The 14,969-nt window shown below is 37.2% G+C and overlaps 1 protein-coding gene across 5 annotated transcripts in view; it reads right to left on the reverse strand.

Annotated features, from left to right (window-relative positions):
- The window catches only part of WNK3 (WNK lysine deficient protein kinase 3), a 174,471-nt gene that overhangs the window by 22,131 nt on the left and 137,371 nt on the right, over window positions 1-14,969 (reverse strand). For all 5 annotated transcript variants that reach the window (XM_081565484.1, XM_081565479.1, XM_081565483.1 and 2 more), the window contains exon 21: window positions 13,029-13,240. In XM_081565484.1, the coding sequence (XP_081421610.1) occupies window positions 13,029-13,240 (212 nt within the window). The remainder of the gene's footprint in view (window positions 1-13,028; window positions 13,241-14,969) is intronic.

Here is a 14,969-nt window from a genome sequence, read left to right on the forward strand (position 1 = left end):
GAGATCAGTCCTGGGTGTTCATTGGAAGGACTGATGTTGAAGCTGAAACTCTAATACTTTGGCCACCTCATGCGACGAGTTGATTCATTGGAAAAGCCCCTAATGCTGGGAAGAATTGGGAGCAGGAGGAGAAGTGGAAGACAGAGGATGAGGTGGTTGGATGGCATCACTGACCCGATGGACATGGGTTTGGGTAAACTCTGGGAGTTGGTGATGGACAGGGAGGCCTGGCGTGCTGCAATTCATGGGGTCGCAAAGAGTCGGACACGACTGAGCGACTGAACTGAACTGAACTGAACTGAACCTAGAAGTGGGCTCTGGGGTATGCAAAGATAAATCTCCAGAGGAAATTCTCTACTTTTGGCATGAGACACGGGAAAGGGAACTTCCAACATTCTCATAACGTATATAAATCTGTCATTTTTTTCTTCTTTTCTCTGTACTCTATCCCCTACCCCCAAGCAATCCTGTGGTGGCAGAGTCCCTGGAAACTCATGGAAACCAAACTCTGAGGGAAGCCAAAACTCTCCCTTCTGATCTGTGGACTTAAGGTTCCATGAGAGTGAAGACAATCACTGTTGCTTTTCTACTCCCTCTAATGTCCCAAAGCTTGGCCCTGAACATATGCACAGTGGTAGGGGTGCAGAAGAGAGGAGGGTAGCTAAAATCCCAGATTTTAGGCTGAGGAACAAAAGAGTCATTGCGAATCAGAAAGTAGTAGAGGTACCTCAGGGAGGGAGGAACTGAGGAAAATTATTTTTTAACTTCTGGGTTTACTACTGAGATGTGCACACATGAATCCAATCCTATTCAGCAAACCAAAGATATGAAAACTGACCTAACAGACAACTTCTGAAGGCTGAGACCCACTATGAGACCCACATGTGGGACACGTCCAAAGGGCACCACAGAGGCAATGCAACTGAACTGACATTAGAACACAGTGTGGAAGATAGGTTGGAACACATTAGGTAAAAATAACTGGTTCAATTACCTCTTATAACAAAAATTTAACAAATAAAAAAGTAACAAAAATTCTACAAAGGATTTTTAAAAGACACCAGAGTCCTAGAATATTCAAAATGTTGAAGATAAAATTCAGTATATCTTTGCATATACAGAACTAGGACAATTTCAACTCATGTGGGAAAAGATAGTCAACAGATACTAATTCAAGGACAATACAGATGTTGGTATTGTCTGACAAATACTCTAAAGCAGCTATTATAAAAATACTTAAATAGGTAATCACAAAAAATACTGAACCCAATGACAAAACTGAAAATCTTAATAAAGAAATAGAATATACATGAAATTTTAGAACCAAAAAATATACAAAAACAGTAACAACATAAAACACCCACGAAAAAACCTCCTCCTTGGATGAACTCCATAACAGAAGGGAGATGACAAAAGAAAATTCAATTTTTCCCAGTTTTATTGAGACAGCACTGTATAAGTTTAAGGTGTACAGCATAATGATTTGAATTAGAATACGTCATGAAATGATTACCACAATAACTTTCGTGAACATCCACCATCTCATGTAGATAACAAAGTAAAAGAAAAAAAAAATTTTTCTTGTGGTAAGAACACAGATTTACCCTCTTAACAACTTTCATATAACATATAGCAGTGCTAATTGTGTTAATCATGTTGTACACTACATCCCTACTACTTTATTTATCTTATAACTGGAAATTTGTACCTTTTGACCATCTTTGTCACCACAAAAAGATACTGCATTTTTATTGACTATATTTTTCATACTATATATTTCATCCCCATGACTCATTTACTTTGTAACTGGAAGTTTGTACTTCTTAATTTCCCTCACCTAACTCACTCATTCCACCCACTCCACAAAAAATGCAATGTAAACAACAGAGAAATAATACCGAAAATCAAACATGCACAGAAACTAAGAGACCTATGGCACAAGAGCAAAAAGTCTAAAATTTGTGTCATTGGAGTCTTAGAAGGAGAGAAAAAAAAGAGCATGATAAGAAAAAAGTATCTGAAGAACTATTTGCTGATAACTTGCTAAATTTGGCAAATGATGTAAATCCACATATTCAAGAAGCTCAGTGAACTCAAAACAGAAATAAACACAAAGAACCTCATGCAAACATACATAATAATTGCTGAAAGAGAAATAATTTTCAGAAAAATTACTGAAAATTAAAGAGAAGAAAAATTCTGAAGGCAACCAGAGAAAAACAATGTAGGAATTTTATACAGGAAAACAATGATTCAGATTTCTATAGATTTCTCATTACAAACCATGGAAGCTAGAAAGAAGTGGCATAATATTTTTTAAATGCTAAAGGATATGTGTCAACCCCAAATTCTGTATACAGCAAAAATATCCTTTGGGAATCAAAGTGTGAAAAAAGATGTTCTCAGATGAAAAAAAGTTAAAAGAAGTTGTCACCAGTAGATCTTTCCTAAAAGAGTAACACTAAAGGAAGGGCTTTACAGGTGGGGCAGTGATAAAGAATCTGCTTGCCAATGTAGAAGATGCAACAGACACAGGTTCAATCCCTGGGTGGGTAAGATTCCCTAAAGTAGGAAATGGCAACCCACTTCAGTATTCTTGCCTGGAAAATTCCATGGACAGAGAAGCCTGGCAGGCTACAGTCCATGGAGTCTCAGAGTTGGATGTGACTGAGCACGTATGCGTGTGCACGCATGCACATGCGTGCACACACACACACACACACAGGAAGAACACTAAAGGAAGATCTTCATAGGGAACTTATAAGAGTAGGAAACATGAAAGAGCAGAAATGAAGGCATACCAATAGAAATGGTATGCCTTCAGATACCCTGAAACCCAGATCAAATCAGATACCCTGAAACCCAAGTGAAAATGAAAATTATAATGCAGTGTGTGATACAGCTTTCTGTATATGTAGATGGAATACATAAGATAATTCTAAAGAAGAAGGAAACCTATATGAATATAAGGTTTCTACATTCCCATTTAAGTAGTAAAAGATTGATTTTCGGTAGACTGCAAAGCTATAATCCCTAGAACAACCACTTAAAATGTAAAAAGAAATGAAGAAAAAACATAATAGATAAACTGAAATGGAATATTAAAAGTACATTTGAATAAACCAAATGAAGGTAGAAAAGGAGAAGGAATGAAAAACATGAACAGAAAACAGATTTAAAATATGACACACCAAAATCCAAACATATTGATCATTACATTCACTATAAATGGCTTAAAAATAAATGAAAGACAAAGACTGCCAGAATGGATTCTTTTTCATGTGACCGTAAGTTATCTGCAAGAAACTCACTTCAAATATAATAATATGGACAGATTAAAACTAAAAGGATGAAAAAGATACACCATGCAAACACTAACCAAAACAAAGATGGAATGGGTATTTAATGTCAGACAAAGGAGACGACAAAGCAAGCAAAAATAACTAAGAACAAAGAAGGATACATAATACTAAAAGAATTAACCAAGAAGATATAACAATGCTGTGTCTGTAACTACAGCCTCAAATACATGAGGAAAAAAACTGATAGAACTGAAGGGAGAAAGAGACAAATCTACAATTACAGTTGGAGTCTTCTACACTCTTCTCTCAGTTAACAATAGAAGTAGTAAAGTGGTTTGGGGAGAGGGCGGGTAGGATTAATGAGGAGATTGGGACTGGCATATATACATCTCTATGTATAAAACAAATAGCTAATGAGAACCTACTGTATAGCATAGGTATCTCTACTCAATGGCCTATGGTGACCTAAATTGGAAGGAAATCCAGAAAAGAGGGGATATGTGTATACATAGAGCTGATTCACTTTGCTCCATAGCAGACTGATACAACATTGTAAAGCAACTATACTTCAGTAAAGATTTTGAAAAACAATAGAAGTAGTATAGAGTAAATGAGCAAGGATATAGAATAATCGAACAATGCCATTCAAACATTTAGATCTAACTAACATTTATAGAAAACTCTACTAAACAACAACAGGATTTACATTATTTTCAGGTGCACATGAAACATTCACCTAAATAAACCATATCTTGGGTCATAAATCTGAACAAATTGAAAGTAATGAAAACCACTGAAAATACATTCTCTGATCAAAATGAAATTGAAGTACAAATTAGTAACAGAGATAATAAGAAAAATCTCAAAACATGTGGAAATTAAACAACACAACCAAATAAACATGGAAGAAAGAGGAAGTCTCAAGAGAAGTAAGAAAAAATTTGGAAATGAAAAAAAACCCAAAATATAACATATCAAAACATAGAGGCTCCTAGAGAATAAAGAATAAAACTTAGTGTGTGGAAAAATTTTAAATCACTTGGGAGGTCATAAGATCCCAGGATAGGATGCATTTGTCAAAAAACATAGAACTTTACAGCAAGGAGATCCAACCAGTCAATCACAAAGGAAATTGGTCCTAAGTATACGTTGGAAGGACTGATGCTGAAATTGAAGCTTCAGTACTTTGGCCACCTGATGCAAAGAACTGACTCAATGGAAAAGACCCTGATGCTGGGAAAGACTGACATCAGGAGGAGAAGGGGAAAACAGAGGATGAGATGGTTGGATGGCATCACCGACTCAATGGACATGAATTCAAGCAAGCTCTGGGAATTGGTGATGGAAAGGGAAGCCTGATGTGCTGCAGTCATGGGGTTGCAAAGAGTTGGACGTGACTGAGCAACTGAACTGACTGATACAACTTTACAGCAGAGAAAGCCAACAAAATATCGGAACGAAATGTATGAAAAATTTAAAAAATCATTTAGGAAGTCGGGAATCCCAGGATGGAATCCCAGAATGTAACAAAAGAACCTAATCATATTCAGTTCAGTTCAGTTCAGTCGCTCAGTCCTGTCCGAATCTTTGTGACTCCATGGGCTGCAGCATGCCAGGCCTTCCTGTCCATCACCAACTCCCGGAGTTTACTTAAACTCATGTCCATTGAGTCAGTGATGCCATCCAACCATCTCATCCTCTGTTGTCCCCTTCTCCTCCCACCTTCAATCTTTCCCAGCATCAGGGTCTTTTCAAATGAGTCAGTTCTTCGCATCAGGTGGCCAAAGTATTGGAGTTTCAGCTTCAGCATCAGTCCTTCTAATGAATATTCAGGACTGATTTCCTTTAGGATGGACTGGTTGGATCTCCTACAAATGTATAATAGAATCTCACATAAAGGAGTAGAGAAACAAGTGCCTACTTACATGATTTTGGAAATGAGTGGCATTGTTAATATTAAAGGCAAAAGAAACTATACATAAGCACTGCATTCTAGTTGATAAAGGTATTTCCCACTGGGTTACAAATTAACAAATCTGAAACCACTATACTTATACTGGAATTGAACAATTAAATAAAGGGAAAGGGGATGGTGAGAGCCTCTCACTGTTGGACTGGGAGGTTACAGATAAACAAGAGAAGAAGGCTATATAATCCATATGGTAATGGATTAGAGCTGGAGATAATATCAATGTGTATTTACTTTACTATAGACACAGATGGTTACATATAGAAATATTCATAGACATGGATATATATGAGTTAGTATGCATAGATATATTTTTTATCTGTCAGCTAAAAGAATCTAGAAGCAATGACATCCCAGAAGCAAGGAGTACACCATGCACTCAGATCTTGGTTTCTAATCTGTTCTCCAATAAAATGAATTATGGTTCTTTGTGGAAACAATGGCTTCTAGGAGCAGGAAATATACAAGATGAGCTTGGAGAGTCTTCTGGTGTCTTTGTAAAAGTGTTGCTCAATTGTGTCCAACTCTTTGCCACTGCATGGACTGCAGCCTGCCAAGCTCCTCTGTCCATGGAATTCTCCAGGCAAGAATACTGGAGTGGGTAGCCATTCTCTTCTGGAGAGGATCTTCCTGACCCAGGGCTCAAATCCTGCTCTCCTGCATTACAGGCAGATTCTTTACCATCTGAGCCACCAGGGAAACCCATGGACTGTAGCTCTTTCCTACTCCAGGGGATCTTTTTGACTCAGGGATTGAACCTGTGTCTCTTGCAACTCCTGCATTGGCAGGCAGATTCTTTACCACTGTGCCACATGGGGTAAACTCTAGGCAGGGCTAAAGATCAGAGTCCATTCTGTGTCTCACTTTCTCTGCATGGCCCAGCAAACATTTGTTTTTCCATCTTCATGGGAAATGCCTTACTCCCCTTTGAGGTTCCCCCAACATCTTCTTTTGTCGTTAGCTAAAGATGGTATTTAAGGTAAGGGCTTCAGTCATTTCGGTCAGTTATTTAGTTCTCCTATAATTAGGTCTCTCTCCTAATAAAAGTATACATGTTATTAAACTTTTGTTTGATTTTCTCCTATTAATTTGTTTCATGTTAATTTAATTCTTAGACCAGTCAGAAGAACCTAGAAGGAAAGAGAAAAATTTCTTCCTCCCCAACAATGGTAAGTAAAGAAGTGTTCAAAAACAAAATTCTTCAAAATAACTGACTAGTACTCCTCAAGAGAGAAAGCAATGGCACCCCACTCCAGTACTCTTGCCTGGAAAATCCCATGGATGGAGGAGCCTGGTAGGCTACAGTCCATGGGGTCGCTGAGAGTCAGACACGACTGAGCGACTTCACTTTCACTTTTCCCTTTCATGCACTGGAGAAGGAAATGGCAACCCACTCCAGTATTCTTGCCTGGAGAATCCCAGGGATGGCGGAGCTTGGTGGGCTGCCATCTATGGGGTCACACAGAGTCGGACACGACTGAAGCGACTTAGCAGTAGCAGTAGCAGAACTCCTCAAAATTGTCAGGTCATTAGAAACAAGGCAAGTTTGAGAAACTGTTAAGCCGAAAGGAGCCTAGGAGACATGACTGCTAAATATGTGGTGTCCTAGATGAGATCCTGGGACAGAAAAAGGATATAAAGTAAAAACTAAGGAAATCGAAGTAAAATATGGACTTTAGTTGACAATCATACATTAAGACTGATTCATTATTTGTGATAAATGTACCATGCTAATGTATAAGATGCCAATAATTGGGGAAACTGGGTGTGAGGTGTACGGAAACTTTCTGTACTAGCTTAATAATTTTTCCATAAATCTAAAAATATCCCACCAAAATAAAGCTTAATTTTAAAAAAATTTAGTAGATGCAGCAAAGTAGTACTTATAAGGAAAATTTATAGCATCAAATACTTGTATTTTTTAGCATGAAATGCTTGTATTATAAAAAGAAAGGTCTCACACCAAAAATCTAAGCCTCCATTTTAAGAAACAAGAAATAGAATGAAATAAAAACAAGGCATGTATAGGGAAGGAAATAATAAAGATAAGAGCAGAAATCAGTGAAATTTAAAATTGGAAAACAACAGAGAAAATCAATAAAAGCAAAGCTGGATCTTTGAAAAGATGAACAAAATTGATAAACCTCTATCAAGACTAACAAAGGAAAAAAAAAAAGAAGACACAAATTACAAATATCAGGAATGAAAGGAGTGATACTACTATAGATATCCAAGACATTACAAAGATAATAATGAACAACTCTAAACAAAAATATTCAGCAACATAGATGAAATGGATCAAGTTCTCAAAAACCACAAACTATCAAAACTCACCCAATAGGAAATTTATCACTACTGCATAATCCTATAACTACTATTCAAGAATTTGAATTTGCAGTTATAAACCTCCAAAACATAAGTCTTCTGGGCCCACATGGCTTCACCTGAAAATTTTTCAAGACATTTAAAGAAGAAATGATAATTCAACACAAACTTTTCCAGAAAATAGAAGAAGAGCGAGGAGAAGGCCTTCTAAAACTGTAGCATAAGGACCTAGGTGAACTTACTCTGAAGACAATGAAAATATGGGCAAAACAACTAAAACCAACCATTTCAGAACTCTGAGAATTATCCAAAGACAAAGAACAAAATAAAAATCATTTACCCAGGACAAACTACTGAGGTCTGTAACATTTTTAACTGCGGCAGTTCCCATCCCTGCTTTCTCCTCAGCTCAGTGTTGCGGTAGCCAAAACCCAGCACTGCGACAATGGAGAAGGAACTCTTTTGAGCTCTCTTCTAAGCAACTGTAGTGCTCGAGAAGACTCGAGAGTCCCTTGGACTGCAAGAGGATCAAACCAGTCAGTCCTAGAAGAAATCAACCCTGAATATTCATTGGAAGGACTGATGCTGAAGCTCCAATACTTTGGCCACCTGATGCAAAGAGCTGACTCACTGGAAAAGACCCTGATGCTGGGAAAGACAGAAGGCAAATGGAGAAGGGGGCGACAGAGGATGAGATGTTAGGTAGCATCACTGATTCAATGGACATGAGTTTGAGCAAACTCCGGGAGATAGTGGAGTACAGAGGAACCTGGGATGCTGCAGTCCATGGGGTCACAAAGAGCCTGACAAGACTTAGTGACTGAACAACAATAACAACAAAAGCACCATCCCTAGAGCAAAGTCAATATTTTGTCCAACAACCTGGGGAAATCTCTATTCTTAGTGAGGTGGATATTTTGATATCACTCAGAGTTCAGTTCAGCCCTGCCAGGCATAGGTATGGGGGGGTGGGGAGAGGTAGGGAGCTACCTCCAGGGCATTGCCGAAACAATAGGAAAGTGCTTGGCAACAATTCAGATGCTTAAGACTATAATTTCAGTTGGGGCAAATAAGAGCCTGATCTACAACTTAAAAAGAATGTTAGATAGCTCAGTTGGTAAAGAATCTGCCTGCAATGCAGGAGACTCTGGTTTGATTCCCGGGTTGAGAAGATCCCCTGGAGAAGGGATAGACTACCCACTCCAGTAATTTTGGGCTTCCCTTGTGGTTTAGCTGGTAAAGAATCCACCTGCAATACAGGAGACCTGGGTTCGATCCCTGGATTGGGAAGATCCCCTGGAGAACGGAAAGGCTACCCACTCCAGTATTCTGGCCTAGAGAATTCCATGGACTGTATAGTCCATAGGGTTCCAAAGAGTTGTACACTACTGAGAGACTTTCACTTTTCAGGACAACTAGATGACCATAGGAAACTTTGAAAACCTCTGTCATATCCCCAGGAATGTAAACATCTGCCAGGACAGGAAAGACCTGAAAAAGGAAAAGGGACAAGTCACTTTAATTCTGACTGAACTTGAGTTCCTGGGCAAGCAGGAAGTAAACTGCAAATATGCCTTGCAAACTAAAGCCTGAAGGTATGCCTTCTCACAGAAATTTCCTTGGCAACAACCACCAGACAAGGCATTTAATAAAATCTTTGCCTGGAATGCAGGAGACCTGAGTTTAATTCCTGGTTGGGGAAGGTCCCCTGGAGAAGGGAATGGCTACCCACTCCAGTATTCTTGCCTGGAGAATCCCATGGGTAGAGGAGGCTGGTGGGCTACAGTCCACAGGGTCAAAGAGTCAGGCATGACTGAGTGACTAACACTTTCACTTCCTTTCACTTCACTTCCTTACTTGCTAACCACTAAATGTACTGGCCCAGGTGCAAACCCCAGTATACCAGGCTTTAAAAATTTTTTAGAAATTTTCTAGCTAGCAAATAACTCAAGGAATACAGAATCAGGGCAGGAAAAACACTAAACAAATACACAGCAACAGGAAAATATAACCAGAATAACAAACAGAATACAGCAACAACAACAAACCCTGGTGAGGAAGAGGGTGGAAGAATCTGGTACAGGAGCTATTACAATCTACAACATCCAGTTTTCATCACAAAATTAACAGAAATGCAAAGAAATAGGAATGTATATCACATACACTGAGAAGGAAAAAAAGGAGTGAAAAAAAATCCTAAAAGAGGCCTACATTTTGGATGTAGTAGACAAAGCCTTTAAAATCAGCTATTGTAGATGTATTCAGATTTAAGGAAACTCTGCCTAAAAAATTAAAGTATGATAACAGTGTCTCACACCAAATAGAGAAGATAAATAAAGAGACAATTAGTTTTTTTTTTTAAAAATAGAAATTCTGGAGTTGAAAAGTATAAAAACTGAAATACATTCACTTGAGAGGCTCAATAACAGATTTGAGTGAGCAAAAGAAAGAATCAGCCAACAAGAAGATCACATAAGAGAGAAATCCACTCTGAGAAACAGAAAGAAAGAGTGAAACAAAATGAAGAAAACCTTGAAGACCTGTGGAATACCATCAAGCATTCCAAAATATGCATAATGGAAGTTCCAAAAGGTGACCAGAAAGGGGCAGAAAAAAACATCAATGAGATTCATACCTACACATATCATAATTCAACTGATAAAGTCAGTGTTATCTAGCATGGATCTCACTGAGTTTATTCTAGAAAAAACTTTTAAAAGAAGAGTAAACTAGAGCCTGTAGAAAGAAGGAAATAATAAAGATCAGAACGGAAATAAAGAAAAGAAAAACAATAAAGAAAGTCAGTGAGACTAAAAGTTGTTTGTATTTTTTTTAAATATCAACAAAATTGACAAACCTTTTACTAGACTGACCAAGGGAAAACAAAAGAGAAAAGATTCAAAGTACTAAAATAAAAAATAAAAGAGGGGACATCACTACAAATCTTACAGAAATAAAAAGGATTTTAAGAGAATTCTATGAAAAATCGTATGACAACAAATTTGGTAATTTGGATGAATGGGCCAGATTTCTATAAAATCACAAACGTTGACTCATGGAAAGAGAAAAATCTTAATAGACCTGTAACGAGGAAGGAGACTGAATTGATATTTCTAACATACAAAATCAAGGTCCACATGGCTTTATTGTGTAATTCTACCACACAATTAAGGAAAAATTAACACTAATTCTTTATAAATCCTTCTAAAAAAACAGGATACAAAAAATGGCAAAAGTCTGAAATAGGCACTAAACCAAAGAGGATATATGGATATAGCAAATAAACATAAGGGAAAAAATGTCTAATATCACAAATCATCAGGGATATGAAAATTAAAACCACCATGTAATACTATCACACACCTATTAGATTTGTTAAAATTAAGAATACCAGTAATATGATATGCTGAGAGCATCCAGAGAAAACAGAAGTTTCATACATTACTGATGGGAATGGAAAATGACGCAGCTGCTTAGGAAAGCAGTTTTGAAGTTTCTTAAAAATTTAAAATGTACATATATATGACTGAGCAATTTTACTTCTGAGTATTTTATCCACGTGAACTAGAAAGCTGCACATGAATATTTACAGCAGCTTTATTTGTAAAACCCAACATTGAAACAATCCTAATATCTTTCAACAGGTAAATAGATAAACAAGCTGTGGTGCATCATAACATGTCATGCCATGGAATATTTCTCAGAACAAAAAAGGAACAAGCTATTAAAACACAAAATAACTTAAAGAATAGCAAAGACAATGTTCTGAGTCAAAAAAAGGCAATCTCAAAAGGCATGATTTTTTTTTTAACCATGAGATCCCATGGTTGATTAGAAAGATGCAGTGTAGTGCAAGTCCCTGACAATTGTTTTTTTTTTTTTTTTTATTGTAACGTAAGTGCCTGGCATTAAGCTTTTGATTGCTGAGGTATGTATTTCAAAGTGGCTTGGTGGTAAAGCATCTGCCTGCCAGTGCAGAAGACATAAAAGATGCAGACTCGATTCCCTGGATTGGGAAGATTCCCTTGAGAAGGAAATGGCAACCCACTGCAGTATTCTTGCCTGGGAAATCCCATGGACAGAGGAGCCTGGCAGGCTACAGTGGACAGGGTCTCAAAAGAGTGGGACATGACCTAACGACTAAATACATGTCAAAGAAATCTATCTCAAATAAACACACTGCCAGCTATACAACTAGATAAAGAGCCAGGCCATCCCACTCATGAAGCTGCCCTTTTAGAAAGTCCTGGCTGACCTAGATTACTGATCATTTGAGTGATCCTGCTTTTCCCTCCCTGTGCTTTAATTCCCGCTCTCTTTTTAAATTCACCTATAAGGAGTAAACTTGCAAAATCCTAGGTACTCTACCCTTAACCCAAATAAATGAAGAACCCCAGGTCTGCTAGTGTTTGCTCTTGCTCTCTAGTGTGTGCTCCTGTTTCCCATATCCTGACCAAACCTCTCATTATGCGGCCCCACAGAATGTGTACCCCCCATAACCTGTGAATAATAAACCTTGTTTTTTCAAAGTTCCCCAGCCTTTTCTAGCTTCTAAGGGCTGCTTGCATCCCTTGGTTTGTGACCCTTTTCCACCACCTTCAAAGCCAGTAATGCTGCATTCTCTCTGACACTGCTTCCTTTTTCACATCTTTTCTCTGACCCTTTCTTCTGCCTGTTCTAATTCAGAGGAACCTTGTGATTACACTGGGCCCACTCAGATAACCCAGGATATCTATTTTAAAATGTTGATTACCATCTTTAATTCCATCTACAACCTCAATTACCCTTTGCCATACAACTGAACATAATCATAGTCTGCAAGAATTTGTACATGGACATCTTTGAGGGGGGGAATCATTATTCTGCCTACCACAAATTCTGTTGAGATCTCACACATACGCTTATAGTTCACCCTCAACCCTCACCTTGACTATGCACATGGAACCAAGGAAGTCTGATGTGATTAACTTGTTTATTAGTTAAGTAGAGACTGATCCTCTCTTTTTACAAATTCAAAGACATACATTTTTTCTAATCTCATAATAAATAAAGATCTCTTACATTAGATAGAACATGACTTTACTTTCAAGATTATCTTTCTTAGCAACAAACTCCTCAACAAACTCCAAATGCTAGACTAGCGGTTCCCATTGACTACCAACATTTCAAAAACTGTTTTGGGGATTGAAATTGGGCTTCCCGATATTTGTTTTCCAAATGAAAACAACACTCGTCTGCTCTCCAAAATCTATCACCTATTCTTATCATTATTTCATAAAAGAACATTCAGCACCAAAAAGAAAAGAATATCAGAAAAATGTGTACTTCTTTAAATAATCTTAGCTTAATAAAAAATAAGTTTATTAGTATTCTTTTTCTAATTTTGCTGATCTTTGACCAGGTTTTTAAAATCACTTATAAGACTGATTTACCTGTAGCAACTGTGCCACTGTCCACACGTGTCAATGACTGGGGGCGGCTTCGAAGTTTGCTTTTTAAAGATCTTGGTCTACGTGGTGATGCAGGTGAGACAGGAGTTTCTGATGATTGGACTTTGCTATCTTTAATTGCTCGAAGGCGTTCATAGAGCTCCTGTAGCTCCTTATTCTGCTGGGTTTGAAGATTTACCACCTCCTGAATATGCCTGAAGGAAAATCATGCAGAAAGCACTTTTAATGGCACAGGTGCCATGCAGATGAACCAAGGAACTCTACCAGTACAAGTAAAGTTTAACAAGAAATTTAGATTAAGAATGTGGAAATACAGAATATTTTCACAAAATTAAGATGATCAGTGCCTTCCTAAAGTGCAACATTAAACTAATCAGACATAAAGAAAAAGCTCAGAAAATTGACAAGAACAAATTTATAAAACCTCAATATAGTAAAAGATAATTAAAAAAATTAATGGTGGATTCATGTCAATGTATGGCAAAACAAATACAATATTGTAAAGTTAAATAAACTAATAAAGATAAATAAACTAATTAAAAAATTAAAGTTCCATAGTGCTGATAATATTAACATTATTATATGTTGCAAGTGTAAACAGGAAAAAAATTTGCAACATAGTAAACGGTTAATATTCAGAACATATAAATATCTGCCAAAAATCAATGACTTTATAGAAAAGGGGGCAAAGAATAAGAAAAGGTAACTCTAAAGGAGAGGAAATACAAGTAGCCAATAAATATGAGATGATGCACAACCTTAGTATTAATTAGAACACAAATTTTAAAAATAATTTTTATTCATCTGATTGGAATAAAATCAAAACAATCAATAACACCCAGTCTAATGTTGTGAAGGAGTGGGAAAACAGGCACTTTCATATATTTCTGTTTGGTGTGTAAAATGGTATATTTACATTGGATCACAATTTTAAATGTACAAACCTCTAATACAGCAATTCCACTTTTAGGTATCTATCCTTCTAATATAAGTACACAAACATAAAAGGGTGTTCACTTCAACATTTTTTATATAAGCAAAATATGGGATAAAACTGAAATTCTCATTAAGGAGGGATTAAATAAACTTTGGGGCTTTCCAGGTAGTGCAGTGGTAAAGAATCCACCTGCCAATGCAGGATACGAGGGGTCAATCCCTGGGTAGGGAAGATGCCCTTGAGAAGGAGATAGCAACCCACTCCAGTATTCTTGCCTGGAAAACTTCATGGACAGAGGAGCCTGGCAGGCTACAGTTCATGGGGTTGCAAAGAGTTAGATGCAACTGTGCACACACACACAAATAAACTTTAAATGGCTATATGCTATCCCAATGCATGGAATAAAGATTATTTGTGCAAACCTGAAGAGGAGACAATGTTAAGCCAAAAAATGCAGAATAACATGTATATTATGATCCTACGTTCATAAACTTGAAAACTATATATTTGTAAATGCACAGAAAAATGACAGGCAAGTTATATACCAGTGGTTGCCTATGAGAAATGAGATTAGAGCATGAGAAATAGACTGTTTTGTGTGCATTTTTACTGTTGTGATATATTTATAATAATAAAAAAAAAGATGTTATTTGATCTTTGTCCCTATTCCTGGCACACTGCTCCTAAAACCCTTGTAATTTTCTAAATGATAAGAGTGATGGGAGAATCTTTTGTTACAATATTTGGTCTTTTGTCCTCAAATAGCTCCAGTTCCTGAAATATCTCCAGAGTGATAAAGGAGTGTCTCATTATTCAAAACAAGCCCCTTTAAATCACAAACTGACTTCTGGATAGCCCCTAAGGATGGGTACCTCTAAGGAGGGAAAAGAGGCTGGAGGTTGAATTAATTACCAATAGCTAATGATTTACTCAATCATGCCTACACAATGAAGTTTCCATAAAAATCTGTGAATTACAGGGAGTCT

Source organism: Giraffa tippelskirchi, chromosome X (genome assembly GCF_054371585.1).
Source record: "Giraffa tippelskirchi isolate mGirTip1 chromosome X, T2T-mGirTip1v1.2.pri, whole genome shotgun sequence".
Lineage (NCBI taxonomy): Eukaryota > Metazoa > Chordata > Mammalia > Artiodactyla > Giraffidae > Giraffa > Giraffa tippelskirchi.